Consider the following 21,652-nt stretch of genomic DNA (forward strand, 5'->3'; position numbering starts at 1 on the left):
AATTCACTCTGCCTTTCAGCAGAACTAGTTAATATTGTTGCCATTCATACAACACTGAGAGGAAGAGTTCAGCAATTACAGAAAACCACAGGCTAGTGTTGATACAAGATCAGTCTTTCAATTTCAGGACAACTGTCCTGTTCCAGGGAGTCCTTGGGAAGCCTGAGACAGTGATTCAGGTCTGTCTGGGAAAAACTGGGAAGGTTGTCTGTTTTATTGTTAAAATGTTGAAATGTTCCCATTGAGCCTCGTAGATTCATAGATGCTAGAGTCAGAAGGGACCTCAACAGACCAAGTCCAAGCCCCTGCTTAGGCAGGAAACAGTGCTGGGGTCAGATGACCCCAGCCAGATGCCTATCCAGCCTCGCTAAAAGCATCCCCTAAAAACAGGGGATGTGGGATGTGTTTTGGGAGTGTACATAGGCAAAAGGAGTGTGGGAAAAGGATTCCATGTCACCCCCTAAAGGGCAGCAATGTACAAGGGCTTCTGCTTCCATACATGGGAGTTGCTCGTTTGTTACTTCATGTTCTACTTTCTTCTATGTCTAGGCCCCCTTGCTAGATTATATTTCCCATGATGTACCACCTCTCCTCTCCAAAAGGGGAGGTAGAATGCATCATGGGAAGTGTAGTGTGATCAGGACACCTGGCCATTAAAAGTTTGAGACTCTTGAACTGCAACTCCCATGAGTGACTCTAATTACAATGTGACATTAATATTCCAGGATTTGTCCAAAATATTTCAACGTTTGAATTTTTGACATTTTTTTTCCAAGGGAGAGAAAATGTTTCAACAAGTTCTCCTTAAAACTCTTGAGTTTCCAGTGAAATACATGATTTTCCATAAAACCTCCCTGACTTTTATGAAGCTGACTAGCTCTCTTGGCTGCCTAAAGAGAAGTTGTAAACACTGTAAATTTTAGTTTTTTAGCAGATGTCATCTACAAGAGCTCCCACTGAAATGGATAATTCAGAGGAGGCCTTTCACATAGATCCTGGTCATGCAATGAGTTCCAGTGCACACAAGTAATCAGAGAATATCCAGCAATGTCCAGTTTATTTTCAGTAAAGTGGTTCACTGCATTTTGTACACTGTGGGTAACATGTTTTTACCCCTTTTGACATGAGCAGGTTGGCAGAAATTTGAGGTTCTTGTAAAATGTTCCAGTTAGGAGGAGAAATTGATGATGGAATTAAGCATTTCTTTGCAGGAATTCCATTTACAAAGAATGTACAAAGTCCTGTTTCCTGGGCATTAAATTAATCAACCAGCAGACTGTTTCTTGTTCGCAGTCCCAGTGCTTTGTCATCCAGTATCTAAACCAAAGCTCTTCTCTGTAGGGTTCTCTCAAGTCCACATACCTATGCTAGTTTAGGATTCTTCTTCTCCTCCTGTGTGTGCTTCTCTTTCTTGCACATACAACCAGAGCAGTCTAATTTACACACTCACATAAACCTCTGCTTACAACAAATCTGCTCTGCCTAGATTGTTCAAATTCCTGAGCAGCTTGCATTTGCCTTTGTTTTGGGTGGAGACCTGTGCCTGTGTTTTGGGTTTGGAAACTGTTCTTATTTCAGCTACTTGCCTCCATGCAGGACCTTACTGCTGAACTATTCTAAGGGGTGCTGGTTACACCCTTCATCTTCAAATAGTTTTCACCCAAACTATAATAATAGGAAACAAAACTTGTGGAACAGACCATATTCCAGTAAGACTAATAAACACCAGAAGACTTTTCAGAATGTAAGGAAAAACATTATGTTTCTGAAGCTTCATATTTCTAAAGCACCAGGTCCATTAAGCTCCAGTTTAATGAAAATCATCTGACAGGAAGGCACCTCTGGTACTAATGGATTAGAGCAGGGACACCCAACCAATGGCAACCTAATTTTGTTAAGGAGAAGTGTATCGATGATGAATTGTGAATGTATCCTTCGGCTGTGCCCTGTGATTTTTGAATCTGAAGTTTTTGCATCAGCCCTGTTGCTATGGGTGGGAGGTGTCACCTACCTATTGTCTGCCATTCTGGTGTGAGTCAAGCAATGCTCCTAGCAGCTGCAGTCTCTTCTCTGCTATAGCTGCTCTACTCACCTGTTTCCCATAGGGAGGAAAGAATGTAACTCCATTGCTTCCTACCTTGTCAGGTTGTCAGAACAGAGGAGAACATGACAGTAGCGCACAGCTCTTTCTGCCTGGGCAGTACTAAACAAAAGGACAGTTACTTTCCCCACAGGTATCTAGGACAGCCAAGGAGAAGATAAAAGCTGAGGAACTGCAAACTATTTATGACTCTGGTTGTCTGCCCTTGATCAAGTTAGAGTAGCTTGGGGACTTCCTTTTTTTTCCAGCTGGATATTGCTGCCAGACACCGCATACCGGGGCTAGTCAGAGCACAACACAAACCAGCACACTCCAACATAAGGAGAACAGCAATTAAAAATCATTGCTTAAACCAGTAGATAAACAAAAGATTGAGGGAGGAGATATATAATAATGGAGACAGGCCAATGATATAGAGTGATGGAGATCGTTGGTGAACTAGATGCAACAAAAAGTACAATTTAATACAGTCAAAAGAAAATCCATACATCTAGGAAAAGGTAATATAGGTTCATATTCACTGGATGTGGAACTCTGTTCTGGGAAGTAATGACTCTTAAAAAGACTTGCAGGCATGGTGGGGACAATCAGCTAAACTGAGTTCCCAGTAGGATGCTCTACTCTCCAAAAAGGGTAAATGTTATCAACACACGTATAAAGAGAAGAGTGGTAGTGACAATTTCTGGCACAGGTATGGTGAACTGACATACTGCATCCAATTCAGGTGGTCACAGTTCAGAAAGGATACTGATATATGGGAGAGATTCAGAGAAGAGCTATGAGACTGATGAAAAGATTGGAAGACATGCCTTACACTGAAAGACTCTCAGGACCTGAAACTCTTCAGGAACATCGCTTCGGTAATGGACTAACAAAATCCAATGGCCAGGAGTTGAAGCTAGACAAATTCAAGCTAGAAATAAGAACGCATATTTTTAACAATGAAAGTTAATCATGTAAATCACTGGAACAGTTTAACAGGGCTTGTGGTACACTTAACCATAGCTGGCAATTTTTAACTCAAGATAGAACATTATTCTCAAAGATACACTAGGATTCAAACAAGGTTGTTCCATGGCCTATGTTATACAGGAAGTCAGGCTGTCTGGGCCTTACTGGCTAGGAAAATACACTTGTAATGTACTTGCTGAGGACTCTTTCTGCTTACAGAATCTCCTGCTGGTGACCCATGAGTTGATTCTGCTCCGTTTGCACCTCCTGAGAAACAGAAGTAGAAAAGGGGAGGCCAGAGATGCTGTCCTAAAGTATTAATTGGATACTTATGAACAATTTGAAGTAAGTTTAGCCACAAGTCAAAAAGGTTATTTCTCTGTACAACAAAGAGCATATTGGAATACCACAGGGATTCCTAACCCCATAGCATACATGTATGAGAAATGAAGCTTTATAACATTGTGGCATAATCACTGGACAGTTGGTTCCCATAAATGGAATGCTACTGTTACTTGGGAAGCAATTACCCATATCACAGAGGTTGCTGATACTCCTTTTGGAGTTTTCCATTTTCTTTTAATGTCAACGGAAGTAGCCCTGCAAGTTTTTTATCCTATAAAAACCTTCATCAAACCAGACCATAAGGCCATGGAGAAAGAAGGTGCTGGCTCTATTTTCAATAAGTATTTTTCCTTTTAACAGGTGTTTTTCTTCTGTCTCTTCCATTTAAAAAAATTAAATTTCCTCTGTGTCTGGTTTCCTTTAATTTATTGCATACCTGGAAAGCCCCAATCCACAATGTCAGTAGAACTATTCAAACTCTAAAAGAAGGTACTTCAGTAAGTATTAGCAGGTTAGGCTTGCTAGCTATAATTAAGTGAAACTCTAGTGGAGTTCGATAGGAAGATTTCAGCAAGGAATGCAGCAATGATCCCATTCACTTTTTTTTCTGTATTTATTTTATTTTGTTCCCTTTCTATATTTTCAGTCTTTCCATTTTTAAGATCCTTTATTTTAATGACAAAATTGACCTCATTCCTTTAAAATATATATAACATCAGGGGTTCATTTTCCATCAACCACGCTCTTTCAGCTATGTATTCCTTCTTGTTTTATGTATGTTGCCTCTATATTTTTATTACAGCAGAGAGTCAATTACCTGGAAGTTGATTATGAAGAAAGTCAATTAACTGGATGGTTTTGTATTATGCAGGCTGCATTTGGGTTTTGCTCATCAGTGAGATAGCTGTGCATTGTTTACTTACTAGTGCTTTGAGATTTTAAAGCATTATATGGTATGATACCTTTATTTCTTGTTTTTTAATATTTGTTGTAAAATACAGTAATTAAAGTATACCACACTTACTTGAATCCAAGCAACATGGGGTGGGGGGGAAAGAGTCTTGTCTTAGATTTGAATACCTGTCTAGGCAGGCAGTAGGTCAGCTCCAGCTTTGCCCTGGGCTTGAAGCCAAAGCTAGAGCTGAGCCACTGCCTACCTTGGGCCAAGGTGGCTTGTGTGGTAGGGGAGAGGGCTTCCTCCTGGGGGAGCATAAAGGAGACCATGTGATGGGGAGAGGGAGGGAGTGCAGGAAAGACCTGTCTGTGAGGCTTAGGGGGAAAACTGTGTAGCCTGCCTCCTGCTCAGTATCTGCTTGCCTATCCTCAACCTGCCCCCATACCGCTTGCTTACCTTCTACAGTGGTTCTGACCCCTCCAGCCCCAATGCAGCTGGGCCCAGAGCTGCAGGTGCTCCTTTTGCCTGGCTGAACATGGCTGGGGCCAGGTGGGGGACACCACTGCTGTCTACCCCAGAGCTGGAACAGAGCAGCAGAAGGTAATTGCAGTGGGGAAGGAGTATGGGGTGTCAAGGGGCAGGCATGCAGCAGGGGCGTGCAGGGAAAGCAGGGGTAGGCATATGCACAGGGGTCAAGGGATGGGGGTCAGGAAGTAGAGGTCAGAAATGGGAATGGGGATAAGAGGTATTGGCAAGCAGGAATGGGGATAAAAGCGGGGCAAGCAGCTGGAGGGAAAACATGATGGAGGGCAAGCGACAGGAGACAAGGATAGGTGGATGGCAGGCAGGAGGGGGAAAGTAGCAAGGGGGCAGGCAGAGAGGGTGAAGGGAAGAGGGACAAAGGATGAGAGGTGGTAAAAAAATTAAGAAAACAGCCTTCCATTAATTAGATTCTATATGTGAAAAATTATAACACATTTATAATTTTTCACATATAGAGTGTAATTACTTGGGGGTCATATTAAATTCAAAGTCACTTTGGATTTGGGTAAATACAGTAGTTTTCAGCACTTCATACTTTGGTGTTTGATTATCTGGAAAAATTAATTATCCGGAATGATGGTGACACTAGTTACTCTGGATAATTCATGTTTTACACTAATTTATACATTTTCTAACACATATTCCTCCTGTGCACACTTCTTTTTTACAACTTCTCAAAAGTGGATATTGTTGTACTGACTCAGCAGCAAAGACGAAGCAGTAGTGATTTCACTGAAACCTGCAGAACATCACTCTGAAAAATAAATCCTCCCTCTTCCACCCCAGATCTCCACTACCAGAACCAAATGGTACCCAGACTGGACTGGCCAAATTGGGCACAATATTTGACCATCTACAGTAGAAGATGTGTGTTGGGATATGCTTGAAATGGTGCAAACATGCCTGCTCACTGAAGTAATGATTGTATGCACTTCTGTTGGGAAGGGTTAGGGCTGAATACACTTATATGAGAGGTCAGAACTGAGGACATTTCCAGACAGCATGGAGCTGTGTGCCCTCCCTGCTAGGAGGTTTTGGAATACATATATGGGTACAGATACACGTAGTCAGAGGTGTAATTAGCAAACTTAGTACCATGGGCAGAAGTGCTCTCACGTGTCAGAGGGCAGCACAGGAGCAACTAATATGAGGAATGCTGAACATTTGAGTGCTGTAGGATGTTGCTGGTGCCCCCTCAATATCAGTGCCAAAAGTCAGTGCCCCATGTTATGCTACTGCACATAATTTTGTGCATGGGGTGGAAGGGCAGGAAGGCATAGGATGCATACCCTTTCAGGAGTAAAGTGCATTTTACATAGTTCTTCTGCAGTAATCCCTCGCAGTCGAAGATAATTGTCTTCTATGATTGTCTTATGTGTGTCTGAATACGGCTGATGAGGCCTATCTGGGATCGACAGACTCTGCTGTAGCTTAGAAATGTGTTTCTGTGCAGGGAGGGTGGCACTGGATTCTTGATTTCATCTGCAACATGCTGTTTCTGCTGCTCCCACTTTTCCATCTCCTGTTGTGAGGCTTCAAAGTACTGAGATGCCAGCAGCAGACTCTTTCTCCATTTGAGGCGGTCCTAGATGATAGTGTCCCACAAGTTAACATCAATCTTTTTTTTTTTTAAGCTGGCCTTGAGGACATCCCTGAAGCATCTACACAGGAAGGAGCACAGGGACCGGGTGCTACACTTTCATGCAGGGAGCTATTTCAAGACTTTGTGTAGTCCACGGACACCCCTACATGCAGCTCTGTAGATCAGAATTCGCATGCAAGCCCAAGGAGCTTGCATCCAGGAGAGAGGCAGGATGGGGCCCAATGCATATCTATCTATTCAAACCCTAAGTGGTAGTGGTTGGTATGAAAAGGATGGGATTTGAATACAGCAGTGCTTTTCAACCGGTGTGAGCTCCTTGATGTGCCATGGGAATGTGGGAATAACGAGAAGATAGTTCTCCAGCCGCCTCTCACTCATGGTTAAGCTGCGTCATGGAGAGTCACGTTAGACTCCAGCACGCGTTGGCTGCGAGAGACCTGCCGTTGGTGAGCCCCTGAACAGCTGTGCCGCCGAATTTTACTGCAGCAACAAATAAGGTACAAGCTCCCAAGTATGAGGATGGGGAATACCTTCACAGATGTGCTGCAGAAAACGTTTTATTAGTGCACATGGGCCTCAGGCTGGAAAAGGTTGGGAAACACTGGAATGCAAGTTCACAAGGACAGAGAGAGCACTACGAGGGGGCACGGCCCAGGGTGGGTCCCTCACGGTGGACACGGGTAGATCACATGTCACTGCACGCGTTTTGCTGCTACAAGGGGCAGGCTGCATGTAAGGCTTTTCTAATGACTCTCCCACCGACTCGCCTTGTTTAATAATATCTTGCTTAATGTCCCAGCTTGTTTAATGTCTCAGCCACTGGTGCTGGCCCTACATAAGCCCTTGCTCCTCATTCCTTATCTCCCCAGGGATAGACGTCTTTCCTGTGCAGCTCCCTCACAAGCAGGGAGAAGCCAGGGGCAGAGGCCGGGCGCCGGCCCGCGCATCGCCCTAGCACCGCCCACGTACGGCCGCCGCCCCTCTGCCAGCACTAAGGCGGGTTCTACTGCCGCCAACCGCCACCCATGACGGGCGTCAACCACCCACCATTGAGAGAGGAGGTTTAAATTGATAGGCGGATACGAACACCCAATGGGAGCTGTGGGGCGGGGCAAAGGAGGGGGAGGTGCTAGAATGGTAGCTTGGCGAGGTTGCTATGGCCTGGCTGGAGATGGGCTCTGGGGGGAACCAATGAGCATTGGCGCGGGGCTGGATGGACGTGGCTCCTGGCCAATGGAGGTGTTGGTGCGGCCCGTGTGGGCGGGAGCAGTGGGGGCGGCAGGAGGAGGGGGGTGTCCGAGTGGCGCTAGAAGACCCCCGAGGAGCGGGGAGTGCGCTGAGGGACTGGGCGGGAGGTGCCGGCTCTGGGGGTGCCGCGCAGGTGAGGGGCTGTCGGGGGGGCGTGTGGCGGGGTCCTGGTGGTTGCATTGTGCGCGGGGGCGATGGCGATGGCCGGGGCGGCGTGCCCCCTCCCCCTTCGCTTCCCCGCCGCTGGGTGGGTGCGGGGAGGGAGGGGGGTGTCTCGGCAGACAAAGACCCCGCCGCTTCCTGGAGCCTCCCTCCCTCTCGCCTGCGAGCTGCTGCCGCCGGGGAGATCCGCGCGCTCCCTGCCCACCTCCTCGGGATCGATCATGCGAGGTGGCCATTTTCCCCATCTCCCCCCGCAGCCCGGGCACGGGGTCCCTGGGGCGGGTGCTGCGCAGGGTCGGTGTGCGGGGCTGGAGGGGTCCGCCCGCGCCAGGATCGTGTCCTTCTTGCCGGGGGGGCGTGGGCGAGAGGCGGCCGTCCGCCGGCGTTTGGACCGGCAAATGCCGCGGGCATCGGGCAGGGGGGTGGGAAGGGAGGCGGTTTGTCTGCCCTGGGAAAGCCGCGGTTCAAGTCGCGGTCTTTTGTCCTTTGCTTGGGGAGGGAAGCGAGGGGCCTACAAATCCCACTTCCCAAGTCGTTGTGTTATTATTGAGCCTAAATCGGAGAAGGAGCTGGAGCTGGAAAATGGCTGGCTGGCACTCGGATGCTTTGGGAGAACGATAACAGTTTGAAGGGTGATCGTGTTTCTGCGGAGAACGAAGAATAGAGTCTCTGGATATTCCTGCCCTTGAAAACGCGGGGACTGCATTGAGCGCTGCCACTCCCCATCTCTGCGCTGCTTGCTCTCCTCTTGTGCAGTTAATTGTTAGTAAAATATGTGGGACTGTTGTAGTGTTTTTCTGGGGGCTGGATTTCTACATGTGAAAATGTAAGGTGTATTTTTTTTAAATGTCACTCTCTAGTGAAAAGCCCTCAGTAAAGCAAACCACCCTTGATTTTGTTTTTTGTAGAGGTGTCCCTCTTTTGGCAAACTGAGCTTACCCAGAGCTGCCCAGCAACCTTTGAGTTGATGCCAGAAATGGAAATGTAATGCTCCCCCCCATTTGTGTTCCCTTAATATTAAAATGCATATCAATCTGATACTAGTTAACCTGCTCCTTAAGAATATATTCTGGATTAATTTTGATTATAAACTTCATTTGTTTCTGAGGTATGGTTTTGAGTAAACATAAGGTTGGAGGGAAATGGGACTAACTGATATTACAAGTGATAAATTTATAGGAAGCAACTTGCCAGGCAGACTTAATTTTTCTTGATGGTGAGTGCCTTACAGAGGAAAGAAACTAGGATGTTGCAGATCTCCTTATGCTACAGAGTGAAGTCATGATCTATCATATAAGAGATGAGTAGTTTTTTGGAATCTGGTGGAAGGTGCTCATGTTTTAAACTTGTCTTGACCTAAGCGATGGGTACAGTGTGGATAACAGCTCTCTTTCTAGCTGAGATAAAGAATCTGCTAGAACTCCTGCATCTGTGGCACTTCCTGCAGCCCATTTTCCATCTCTACTAACAAAAGTCTATTGATGCAAAACTGATGAACTTCCACACCATTTGAAAGAAGCATCACCAGATCAAGAGTTAACTGGAATATAGTAAATGAAGCTGTTTGCTTCACAGCTCTGTAGTTGACTGAATGACCTCATGCTTGTTTTACACTAGCCTCCTTTAACATTGTATCAAGTGGACGGGCTGTAGATCTGGACACAACTGTATGTATGCTCACTTGGGAGTAGATGTATGCAAGAATTTAATCTCCCAATGTACTGTAATATCTAAACTGGACCTTCACTACCTTTTATTCAACCACTTGTTAGCTTAGCTGATCCTTTGATATTCTAATGCTCTAAATGTTTGGAATAGTTTCAAATTTACTATAAAAATAATTCTGATTAATAAAGCAAGAGACTTAGTGACCTGAATACTTGGTGTGTAGTAAGAACTTCAATTTCTTTTTCTTTCTTTCTTTGCTTTTCCCTATTCTAAAAAAAATTATCTGGCTTGATCTTCTGGGTCTTAGGCACTTAAAGCTAAAATTGTATAGTTGTAGAACTTTTAATATAATGGCAGTTGCATGGAGATAGTGTCTTTTTCTGAATCTGATTCTGTCTTCTAGTTCAATGGTTCTCAACATTTTTGGACATGAGGCACCCCTCTGAAAATGTCAGCCCTTGCTTTTCACTTCATCTTTTGACTACAGAAAGTAATTCTTCTGTTGCAAAGAACTCTTACCGCAACAAGTCAGAATGTTTTAACACTGAATTCCTATTTGAAAACTCTGGGTTGATCTTGTCAGTGATGTTGGCACACCTAACAGTGCTAATGTGTGGCACCCTGTAGGACCCTTGAAAGGATCTCAGTTCACCCCGTGGTGCTATGGCACCCTGGCTGAGAATCGCAGTTTTAGTCTAAGGGACAAGATTGGTACAAGTTCAACAATGCTTATCAAGAGACTTCTTTCTCAGCTCCCTTCCAGTTCTTGTAGTAAAACTGAAATCAATTTCTTAGTTACTTTACATCTTTATACCTAAAATACTTTGAATTATATAGTTGGAGAGTTTGGAAAAACTTCAGAACAATAGAAGCTAATACTTATTGTAGTTGAAATAGTAGAAAGGTGAGGATATAAGGAAGGAGAGTGTGGTTACAACCTGCCACAACTCAATGTATAAGTACCTCTGAAGGAAAATACTCTAACTTTTCCTAAAACTAGACTAAAAAAATTATCTTACTCTACTGCTTTGTGGTTTTTATCTAGTTATTTAACCAGAAATAGTTTTGGGGTGGCTTTTTGTATTTGGTTTTGGGGGTTTTGTGTTTTGTTTTGTTTTTTACTAGGTGTAGGTCACCTTGTAGTAGATCTCGGGCTCTGTTTCCTTTTAAACTTTACATAACCTAAATATTTACGTTACTGTTTTGTAAAGCTACTCTTGCTTTATGGTTGTGGCATGTTGAGGTCCCTGCTTACAGTATATGGACTCAGCAAGTAGGGGGCGAGCGGCATGACTGCCCTGGGCACCGAAGCAAAAGGGTACCAATAGGTGATGCCAAGTTGGGGCGAGGTGTGTGACGGAGCCATGAGCACCTTGTTGGGGTGGGGGGCATGGGGAATGGGGGAAGGTGGCTTCTGCCACTGCGTACGCTCCTGGGCAAGTGGAGTGGGGTGGAAATGTGCGCCCCCTGGATTTGTGCACGTGGTGAGGGTAGGCTGCTGCTGTGGGCTTTGTCCTGGGCGCCAGACTTCCTAGCCATGGTTCTTTCTGTCTCTCTTTCATTTTAACAAAGGCCATTCCATGTGTTAATACTTAATAGTACTGCTGTATACAAACTAAAATGATACTGTGTTCCTTATTTGGCAACATGAAACTCAATAACTTCAGGATTCTTTTATAAATGTACTGTAACTTAGATATCCAAAAAAAAAGTAGTAGAAAATATTGGTTAACTATTTTATAAGTTCAGTGAAATGCATTATGAAATATTGTATGCTGAAGTTTTACTTATGGCTGATGAGAACTTACACCTCTGTCCTTATGACTGATGTATCTCTTCTCTGTCCAACAAGGTGACTGCTAGTGGACACCTCTACTTCTGTAATGGCGCAGAGATCTGGACAGGAAGACCCAGAGAGGTATCTCTTTGTGGACAGGGCTGTAATCTACAACCCTGCCACCCAGGCTGACTGGACTGCTAAAAAATTGGTGTGGATACCTTCAGAGCGCCATGGTTTTGAGGCAGCCAGCATCAAGGAGGAGAGAGGTGATGAAGTGCTGGTTGAACTTGCAGAGAATGGAAAGAAAGCATTGGTCAATAAGGATGATATTCAAAAGATGAATCCCCCCAAATTCTCTAAAGTGGAAGACATGGCAGAATTAACTTGTTTAAATGAAGCCTCTGTATTGCATAATTTGAAGGATCGATATTATTCTGGACTCATCTATGTAAGTATTTGTCATTAAGTTCTCCTTTTAGAAATAGATATAGTGTTGATTTAGCCAAAATCCATCAAACTGCTTCATTTGTTTGTTTTTAATGTGGAAAGCAGGAAGTGTCCTCGCCTTTGGTTTGTGTTGGCCATGGACTCTATCTGTGTTATACTGTTTTATAGTCGTAAAGGCTACTGTAACACACAGAATAAATTCTTCTACTGAAATGCTATAACCAAGATATCATCAGTATTATATCTTTAAAGCACAAGTCTTAGGTGTGTTCCTAGTTAAGTATGTCTGAGGAAGTACTCTAAGTGACACAGTGAACAGTATCAAATAGCTAGCACAAGTTCACTAGAAAGCTTTCAAAATCTAGCATAAATGAATTGCCATTTATTAATACAACGCATGAACAAGCTGTTTTGCTTTAGTCTGACTAGCTGCATGTTAAAGATGGTAATGAGATGTTGTGGTATCTTTAAATAATGTAGGGGTAGGAATGTTAAATGTTTCTTTTGGAATCCAATATAAACTTACTAGGCCAGGAAAGAATGTATTCACTGCTTAAAATAAACTGATAAGATACAGTTCTCTCTTTCAGTGTGTTGGAAATAGAAAGTGAAACATCTAGTTTATCACTATCTTCCTTTGGAGTTAAGTCACAAGGGGTGATTGCCTCCTCTTTGAAATTAAAGCAATGGGGTCAATGTTACAAGAAGGTCTGTAGGACTATAGTAAGACTGGCATGTGTTCTCTTTGGCAAATTAGAATTGTCGTTTGCCAAGTCAGAGTATCTACAAGCTACAACTAGACTCCTTGTCCAAAAAGAAATGGTAACATCTGTTTGCTTGGCTCATTTTGGTAGGCACTAGTTCCAAACAGACTCAGACTTCTTCAATTCTTGCGTCCCGTTACTGGAGAGCTAACCTGTTTGGTTTTGAAATATTTCACATTGTTTTTATGACTAAACAAACTGGATGCTGAGCAAGGAATTTCTATATGCACTGTGGGCCAGTGCTTACAATGAAGACCTTAAATGTCAAAGTAGATGTAGTGTGAGGACTTGAACAACAAATATAGATATGAATGCTTCTCTGGATAAAATTGAGAACCTGTCACTTTCTATTTAAATAAATGGTACTGTGTTTTGAAACATTGTGTAATTGTGTGATGAATTTAAAAATAACGCTTCCATACAGGAGTACATGTATTTACATATGATTTCATTTAACTTGTATGTAGCTGATGTACCTATGCCTCATCTAATTCCAAAAAAGGTGCTTGTTTGTTTCCATTCTTTAGTCTGACTATTGATGCTGTCTCTAAAAGTGGTCTGTGCTATCAGGATTTCTTGAGTCACATCATTGCTACTGCAACAGCATCTTACTAAAATAAGTTTTCCTTCAGTGTGGAAAGAGGAGAGCTTGAGATCAAGATGATGCCGTAGTTTAATGAGGTAAACTAAAGATCTGACTGAAGAGGGTTGTGTTAATGGATGCTACCCTTACCAAGAATAGTATTATTTTTTTAGCCAGAGTGAATTGAGTTGAGGTCACAAGTTTGGTTAGTCAAAGCTATGAGCAGTTACCAAAGTATTAAAATTAAATAGTAAAGACAAATGAGAGCAGCAACAGCTGTTTTACGGTTAGGAAGAAGTAACTTTGAAGGGAGAAAAAATATTCTCTCATGGTCAATTTTTTTTATTATAGTCTTTTATGAACTGGTTGTGTACAGTTGTATGAAATGTTTGAATTTTGAAAAAAGTACAGAAGTGGCTATAATCGCTCTACTAGGAGGGAGGAGGTAACTGTGTGTGAGAGTGGATGCATCTCAGTTCCTTGGTTTGTTTTGCCTGCCCTCCCCCACCCCAGCAAAAGGTCTGGCCCTCATCCATAAATCATAGTTCGAGACAAAAGCAGAAAAACTGCTGGGGCACTGGGAGGTATCAAAGCTGGCTAATGCCAGCCAGAGTGACTTTTTAAGGCATTCTTTATCTGAGCTCAGTGGTTAAATCTTGGAAAGATGGTCACTGATAACTGAGGCTCATTTCCCCCTACCCCCCCTTTTATTTTATTTATTTGAACCATCCTTAGAACAGGGGTTCTCAACCTCTTTCTTTCTCAGCTGCACCCCAACCCCAGCATGCTCCAAAAACACGCCATGGCTCACCTGTGCCACAACAACAGTTTTCCTGCATATCCAGAAGATTAAAAGCCATATTAAATTAATAGTTATGCAGTTAAACACAACACAGTACATACTATAAAAAGAGTAGGTGCAAAAAATGGCATTTGATGGGGGAAAAATGCATGTGTATCCAGTGCAGAGGTGTGAGCCCAGGTGTGTGCATTGAGCAGATGGGTGCATGTGTGCTTAGATCATTGGTTCCCAAACTTGAGGCACAGCCCAAATCGGGGTCACAGGGGGTCCTCAGTAGGGTCATGAAGGGCGCACACGCACACTCACCCACGTCCTGGGAGTGGTGGATGGGATGGAGCTACCACACACGAAAGGTAATGGCAGCTCTTCTGCTGTTTCCACACTCCGCTCCCAGCAGCCCCTGCAATGCCGGGTCAGGAGGTCCTGTTGGTGACTAATTTAGGGTTGCAGCAGAAAAAGGTTGGGAACCACTGGCTTAGATGCATACACTGGGGACAGGCAGGTGTACATGTACTCAGTGCAGAAGCGCAGGTGTCCAGGTGCTTGCACTCAGGAGATGAGCATGCATTTGTGCCCAGCGCAGAGATGCGTGCACCAGGGAGGTAGGTGCTCATGTACCTGGCCCAGAGGAGTGCACTGGGGAGATGGGTGTACATATGTTCCCTGCAGAGGTGCGTGTGCCCAGACCCATGAATTGGGGCCAGGCAGGTGTGGAGATACCCAGCCACCTTCTGAGTGCATGCACCTCTGTACTGGGTATACGTGTATCCAGGGCAGAGGTACAGGCGCCCAGGTGCATGCACGTGTACCATGCGGCAGGTGTGCTGGCGGGGATCCCATCTATCTGCCCGCTCGCGCTTATCGCTGCCTCCTGATAGGTGCCTTTGGTGTTGGTGCCACTGCTGCAGTAAGAATTGACAAGGATTTCATGGTTGAGCAGGGCACACTTGTACTGATGTGGCTGGCAGTGGGAGATGCAGTTTATTTTGGCAGACCCCCTGAAACTTGCTTGCGGACCCTCAGTTGTGAATTGCTGTTCTAGAAGATAGTTTTGATGCTTTCTCTTTATCAATCTGTTCAGTCCTTCTCCTTCTCTTCCCCGCCCCCCACAATTTTTGCTTGGACTACAGATGCTCCTGCAGTATTCCATATTTAATTTCAAATAAATAGTTTCGTGGTCTTCCTTGAGAGTTTGATACCACCTCTGCAACTTTGTCTGGCAAGTTTTAATGCCAGTTGTGTGTAGCTGAAACTAATATATAGCCTCAAACTCCCATTTTTGAAGGTGTAGATGGAGCTAACAATTATATCACGCTAACAAACAAACAAAACAAAACCATCAGTCCAAGATGTATTATTATGGAATCATGTGAATATAAGTTAACAAGGGTAGTATAACAGCAAGGATTTAGACCCTGCTTTTATCTAGGTTCAAAATTAGGGCAGTTTAGCTCATCTGTATTGCTACAGCAGGATACAGCATAACTACTGTGTCCCCCACAGTAACAGCAGTTCCACCTCCCCTTTCTGAAATGCCTCAAAATGTATGTTTACCTACATCCTGAGACAGTGTTAACTTTGTCTCTCCTCAAGAGTAGCATTGTTACAGTCTATAATGCAGATGGGGAGAGGCTGTAGTATAACTAGACTAAGATTTGGATCATCTTCTGTCCTTCCAGCACTGTCACACACAGCAGTGAGAACATTCCTCCTGGCCTCTGAATAAATCTTGGGTACCTCCTTGATTTAAAAGGATAACTAATTTTTCAGCTTCTTGCCCACCAAGTACAGGACTAGGAGAACTTGGCTTTCTATCATAAAAAGTGGTGAGTCTTTCTTTTTCTGTTGTGTAGCGTTCACTGTATTTCCTTCCCTCCCTGACCCTGTTCCACCCTGCCCTCCTTTCCTTTACCTGTTTATAGCACCTGCTGTTTGCCTGGTCCAGCAGGGTTTTGTTTTATTTTATTTTTGTTGGGGTTTTTTGGCTTTTTCCCGTGAATGTCTTACTCTGACTGCTTTGGTTGTCTTTGCTGTAGTATCTTAAACTTCTTGAGGGTCCCAAATTATGGAACATTTAAAAAGGAACCATCAGGTTTTCGAGATTCAGAGCAAATGTTACTTTTAGGCCCCTTCTACACTTTACATTTAAGGTGCGACTAAGCAGGTAACTGCATCTTAAGTTGCAGCTACATGTTCAGCCAATTTTAATGGCATGATAAAACAAGGCTAGGGCCAACATCCTGTATGCTTTGAGCCCTGCAGCCCACACTGGATGCAGGGCTGGCAGTTGGGAATGCTGCCCCTGCAGCGAGCCCTGCCAAACCCCATCAGCCAGGGCATTCACAGCCACAGCAGCCAGTGCAGAGAGGGAGCCTGGGATTATGCGCCATGCTTTCCCTTCACTGGCAGTAAGGTGGAGTGGGATCTAATTTGCAATTCCACAATTGTGCCTCCTGCCATGCATGTGTAGCATGGCAGGAGGCATGGTTGTATGGTTTGCACATTAGATATTACACTTTTACCTGCATGTGTAGAGGGGCCCTTATTATGCCTGTACCTGCTTTGGTTTGTGTGGTGGCACTCTGGGACCTCTGTGTAAGCTTTTAGAGACAGCATTTTGGTAACTACTGCACAGAAGCTGGGGATGATGCTTATTTACTGTGTCTTCAGTCTCCAGACTCTTTTGGGGTATATAGCCAAACTTTAGGATCTGGCTTTCAAGCTCAAACTAAAGTGGAAGTTGCTTGGAGCTCTTAAACCGATCAGTTTCTCTGCACATCTCTTCAGGGCATTGTCCTGATTGCTCCATAATTATCAGAGAGGGACCAACAAAGATAATACCTTCATGGCAAAGTAGTTGTGTTTGTTTGAAAGCTCCAGACTCAAGATTTCCTGTGAATGTTGTGACTACTGATTTGATGCAGTCTGTAGAAAAACAAACAGACTTTTGATATATGAAGAGAAACCTTTAAAATTTATTAAGGACACATTTTAGCAGATCTGTAAAATGAGACCTGATTTGTACATGGAGATACCATATTGTTTCGTTTTGGGGTCCAGATATGCTAGAGGGGAAAAATTCCTCAAAACAACTGGTCACATCTTAGTATGTGGTGGGCGTAACAGTGGCAAGCAGTTAAAGATCTAACTTTCTAGGCTGAACCTTCTGGGGAAAAGAAAGAGAAAACAATGTTGCTAATAGAAGAAAATATTGTGAATTTGAGCCCTCCTATGTTCTAGATGGTTAACAGAGAGCTCCTCATCTTCCAAAGAAGTTACTGGAATAGAAGCAAGTTGCATTGAATAATATGGGAGGTTTTTTATCCAAGGCAGATATCAGTGTTTGCAAACTGGAGTGGAACCCCCTGTGTAGTATGTACTGGAGCGGGTGAAGAAATGAGTGGTTTAAAAAATGAGCATTGAAACTGTTGTTATATTTCACACTTGATGTTATGGCAGTCAATATTTAGAACTTAATGTTAATTTATTAAAAATGGCTTGAATACAATTTTTACTTAAATCTAGCCAGTACATATCTACTGAAACTTTTAAAGGGGGAAAAAAACCCAACTGGACTGAAGGAAGCTGTTGGCTAAGCACCTGGAACCAATAGCAGTAGCTACTTTTGCAAGTGTAGAGATTTGTTTTCTTCATTTCAGTGACTAGTGCCTTTCATAGCTAAGAAAATCAATGCATTAATTAAGGAAAAAGGAAAGCTGGTTTTCTTCTTCAATCTGTGAATAAAAATGAGGACTAAAGGATAAGATCATAGCATCATAGAAAGTTTAGGGTTGGAAGGGACCTCAGGAGGTCACCTAGTCCAAACCCCTACTCCAAAGCAGGATCATCCCTGCCAAGGCTTTGTCTAGCTGGGTCTTAAAAACCCCCAAGGATGGAAAGTCCACAACCTCTCTGTGTAACCTGTTCCAGTGTGTTACCACCCTCTTAATAAGATTTTTTTTCCCCCACCCAATACCTAACCTAAACTTTTCTTGCTGTAACTTGAGACTATTGCTTCTTGTTCTGTCATCTGCCACCACTGAGAACAGTCTAGCTCCATCCTCTCTGGAAATCCCCCCTTTTGGTTATTTGAAAGCTGCTATTAAATCCCCCCCTCAGTTTTCTCTTCTGCAGATTAAGTAAGCTCAGCTCACTCAACCTGCCTCCATAAATCATGCACCTGAACCATTTTCATTGTCCTGTGCTTGACTCTCCAATTCATCCACAACCTTTCTTTAGTGGGAGGCCCAGAACTGGACACAGTACTCCAGATGTGGCCCCACCAGTGTCAAAAAGGGGAATAATCACTTCCCTTGATCTGCTGGCAGTGCTCAGACTAATGCAGCCCGGTATGTCGTTCGCCTTCTTGGCAACAAGGGCGCAATGACTTATCCATCTTATTGTCTGCTGTAACCCCCAGGTCCTTTTCTGCAGAGCTGCTGCCGAGCCAATCAGTCCCCAGCCTGTACTGGTGCATGGGATTGTTCTGTCCTAAGTGCAGGACTCTGCACTTGTTGTTTGTTGAACCTTATGAGATTTCTTTTGGTCCAATCCTCCAAATTGTCGAGGTCTGTCTGAATCCTAGTCCTACCCTCCACTTATCTACTACTCCCCCCAGCTTGATGTCATCCATAAATTTGCTGAGGGTGCACTTCATCCCATCTTCCAAGTTGTTGATGAAATATTGAACAAAACTGGTCCAAGGACCAACCCTGGGACATTCCAGTTGATGCTGGCTGCCAGCTAGGCATAGAGCCATTGACCTGCACCCTTTTGAACCTGACAATTTAGCCAGTTTTCCATCTACCGTATGGTTCATTCATCCAACCTGCACTGCAGGTGGTGCCCGCCTTTGAGACATGCTGGACCCTTGAGGAAGTGCTGTGCCATATGGAGGACGGCAGTGTTAAATACGCACTCTGATGTCATGACCGGTCTGGGCGACCGGGCTGGCTCGGTGTCAGACTATGACTTCTAGCTCGTGCCGTGTCCTGGGCCCTCACCAGGCTGCTTTTTTCCTTTCTTTTAGTGTGGGAAGTTGAAGGTTTTTGTTACGTGTATGATTGGATGGAGCAGGGTACAAATTATTTATTTATAGTTATGGCCGTGTGGCCGGCACTCCGACCACATAACTAGCATATAAGGCATGACGTGGCATGTAGTGAGGGTGTCTGTCACGGTGTGATGTATTTGAATGCAATGATATGGTATTCTTGGTTTGATAGTAATTTGTTTGTTTTTTGCTTTGTAAGCGGCCACCCTTTTTGTATCCCTGAACCCCTGAATAAAGTAGTTAAAAAGTCAAAGTCCTTAGCTTGCTTGCAAGAATGTTGTGGGAGATTGTATCAAAGACCTTGCTAAAGTCAAGGTAGAGCACATCTGTTGCTCTCCCTGCATCTGCAGAGCCAGTCTCCTCATTGTAGAAGGCAGTTGGGTTGGTCAGGCATTGACTTGCCTTTGGTGAATCCATGCTGACTGTTCCTAATCACCTTCTTCTCCAAGTGCTTAGAAATGGATTTCCTTGAGGACCTGCTCCATGACTTTTCCAGGGACTAAGGTGAGGCTGACCCGTCTGTAGTTCCCTGGATCCTACCTTCTTCCCTTTCTTAAAGATGGGCGTTATTTGTCCTTTTTCAGTCATCCAGGACCTTCCCTGACTTCCATGAGTTTTCAAAGATAATGGTCAGCAGCTCTGTAATCACATCAGCCAACGCCCTCGTTACCCTCAAGTGCATCACTTCCAGCCCCATGAACTTGTAAGCATCCAGCTTTTCTGTATTGTCCCTAACCTCTTCTTTCACCACTGAGAGCTGCTCACCTCTTCCCCAGACCGTTGCTAGGTGCTGTAGTCTGGGAGCTGACTTTGTCTGTGAGACTGAGATAAAAAAGGCATTGAGTACTTCAGCTTTTTCTGCATCATCTGTCATTAGATTGCCTCCCCCAGTTCAATAAGGGGCTTTTCCTGATCCCATGCTTTCCCTGATCTTTCTCTTATTGCTGACATACTTGTAGAAACCTTTCTTGTTGCCCTTCATGTCCCTTGCTAGCTTCAACTCCATTTGCACTTCAACAATTGAACAATACTCTTATACTCCCTAGTCATTTGTCCAAGCTTCCACTTCTTGTAAGCTTCCTTTTTGTGTTTTAGGTCACTGAAGAGTTCCTTGCAAAACCAAGCAGGTCCTTTGCCATGCTTGCTAATCTTCCTGTGTATCAGGATGGTTCATTCCTGTACCCTCAGTAAAGTTTTCAAGTACAACCAGCTCTCCTGGACTCCTTTACCCCTCCAGACTGGCTTCCCAGGGGATCCTTCCCATCGGTTCTCTGAGTGAGTCTCTCTGCTTTTCTGAAGTCTAGGGTCCTTACTCTGCTGCTCTCTTCTGTGTCTCTCTCGTGGTTGCTGCTGCCATACTTGCCATGTACTGCTACATTCCCCACCCTGTTGTGAGCATCGGTTCAGGAAGAGTTGGTCTCAACACTTGCATGATGAAGTTGTCCCCAGCACTCTCCAAAAACTTCTTGGATTGGGTTTGCACTGCTATATTGTTCTCCCAGCAGATGTTAGGGTGATTTGGAGTCCCTCATGAGAACCAGGGCTTCTGATTGGGGAAACTTCTTCAATCTGTTTTTGAAGAAAGCCTCATTCTACACTTCCTTCTGGTCTGGTGGTCTATAGCGCACACATATCTCAAAATCACCCTTATTGTTCTTCCCTCTCATCCTAACCCAGAGACTTTCAACAGGCCTATCTCTAGTTTCATACTGGAGCTCTAAACAATCATAATTCTTCTATGTAAACAGTTTATACCCATCCATGACAGTCTTCCAGTCGTGTGAGCTATCCCCACAAGTCTGTTATTCCAGTCATTTCATAGTTCTGTGGCTGCAGGGAGTTCCAGTCCTCGCTTGTTTTCTAGGCTGCGTGCATTCATGTACAGACACCTGAGGTAACTAGTTAATTGCCCTACTTTCTCAGGAAAAACAAGAAGGCCTCCCCGTTGCCTCTTTCTACTTGTGCTTCCTCCAGGTCGTCTGTTTCCCCACTTATCTCAGGGCTTTGGTCTCCATCCCTTGGTGAATCTAGTTTTTAAAGCCCTTCTCACCAGGTTAGCAAACCTGCATGTAAAGATGTTCTTCGCTCTGTCAGACTGATCCTCTGTCTTCCCAGCGGTCCTTCTTGGAACAACACCCCGTGGTCAAAGAAACCAAATCCCTGCTGGCAACAATCGTCCGTGCAGCCATGTGTTGATCTGCAGGATGTACCCACTACTGCCCCAGGAAAATACCACTTTAGCCCAGTAATCACTTTTGATCTGCTCAGGGTCACCCATGGCAGTATCTTTGGTGCCCACATAGATGAGCAGCAGGGGTAGTATTCTGCATTGTCAGTTTTTGTTACAAAAAAAAAAAAAATTATGGGAATTTCATAGTTTCTAGGGTCAGAAGGGACCTGAGCAGATCATCTCGTCCGACCCCCTGCCATGGCAGGAAAGAGCACTGGGGTCAAACGACCCCAGCAAGATGTTCATCTAACCTCCTCTTAAAAACCCCAAGGGTAGGAGCCTGCACCACTTCTCTTGGAAGTTTAGTTCCAGATCCTAGCCGCCCTGACCGTGAAGTAGCGCCTCCTGATGTCTAACCTAAACCTACCCTCTGCCAGCTTGTGACCGTTATTCCTGGTCACTCCAGGCGGTGCTCAGGGGGAACAGTGACTCCTCCAATGCTTGCTGATCCCCCCTGACTAGTTTATAACAGGCCAC

General features: G+C 44.4%; 1 protein-coding gene and 1 long non-coding RNA gene across 6 annotated transcripts in view; both read left to right on the forward strand.

Annotated features, from left to right (window-relative positions):
- The first annotated feature begins 7,738 nt into the window (after nucleotides 1–7,738).
- The window catches only part of LOC109315180 (myosin-10-like), a 26,885-nt gene continuing 12,971 nt past the window's right edge, over nucleotides 7,739–21,652 (forward strand). The window contains exons 1-3 of one of the 5 annotated variants that reach the window (XM_019542777.1): nucleotides 7,758–7,819; nucleotides 9,246–9,398; nucleotides 11,365–11,744. In XM_019542777.1, coding sequence (XP_019398322.1) covers nucleotides 11,400–11,744 — 345 coding nt within the window. In that variant the 5' untranslated portion in view covers nucleotides 7,758–7,819; nucleotides 9,246–9,398; nucleotides 11,365–11,399. Of the gene's footprint in view, nucleotides 7,820–7,971; nucleotides 8,077–9,245; nucleotides 9,399–11,364; nucleotides 11,745–21,652 lie in introns of those variants that run through there. The other 4 variants (XM_019542774.1, XM_019542775.1, XM_019542773.1 and 1 more) reach the window with 4 other exon arrangements.
- The window catches only part of LOC109315181, an 8,436-nt gene continuing 4,865 nt past the window's right edge, over nucleotides 18,082–21,652 (forward strand). Inside the window, exons 1-2 of the long non-coding RNA XR_002102455.1 lie at nucleotides 18,082–18,177; nucleotides 21,582–21,584. This is a non-coding gene — a long non-coding RNA (uncharacterized LOC109315181). The remainder of the gene's footprint in view (nucleotides 18,178–21,581; nucleotides 21,585–21,652) is intronic.

The sequence above is a fragment of the Crocodylus porosus genome, unplaced genomic scaffold, assembly GCF_001723895.1.
Source record: "Crocodylus porosus isolate Cpor-Errol unplaced genomic scaffold, CroPor_comp1, whole genome shotgun sequence".
Lineage (NCBI taxonomy): Eukaryota > Metazoa > Chordata > Crocodylia > Crocodylidae > Crocodylus > Crocodylus porosus.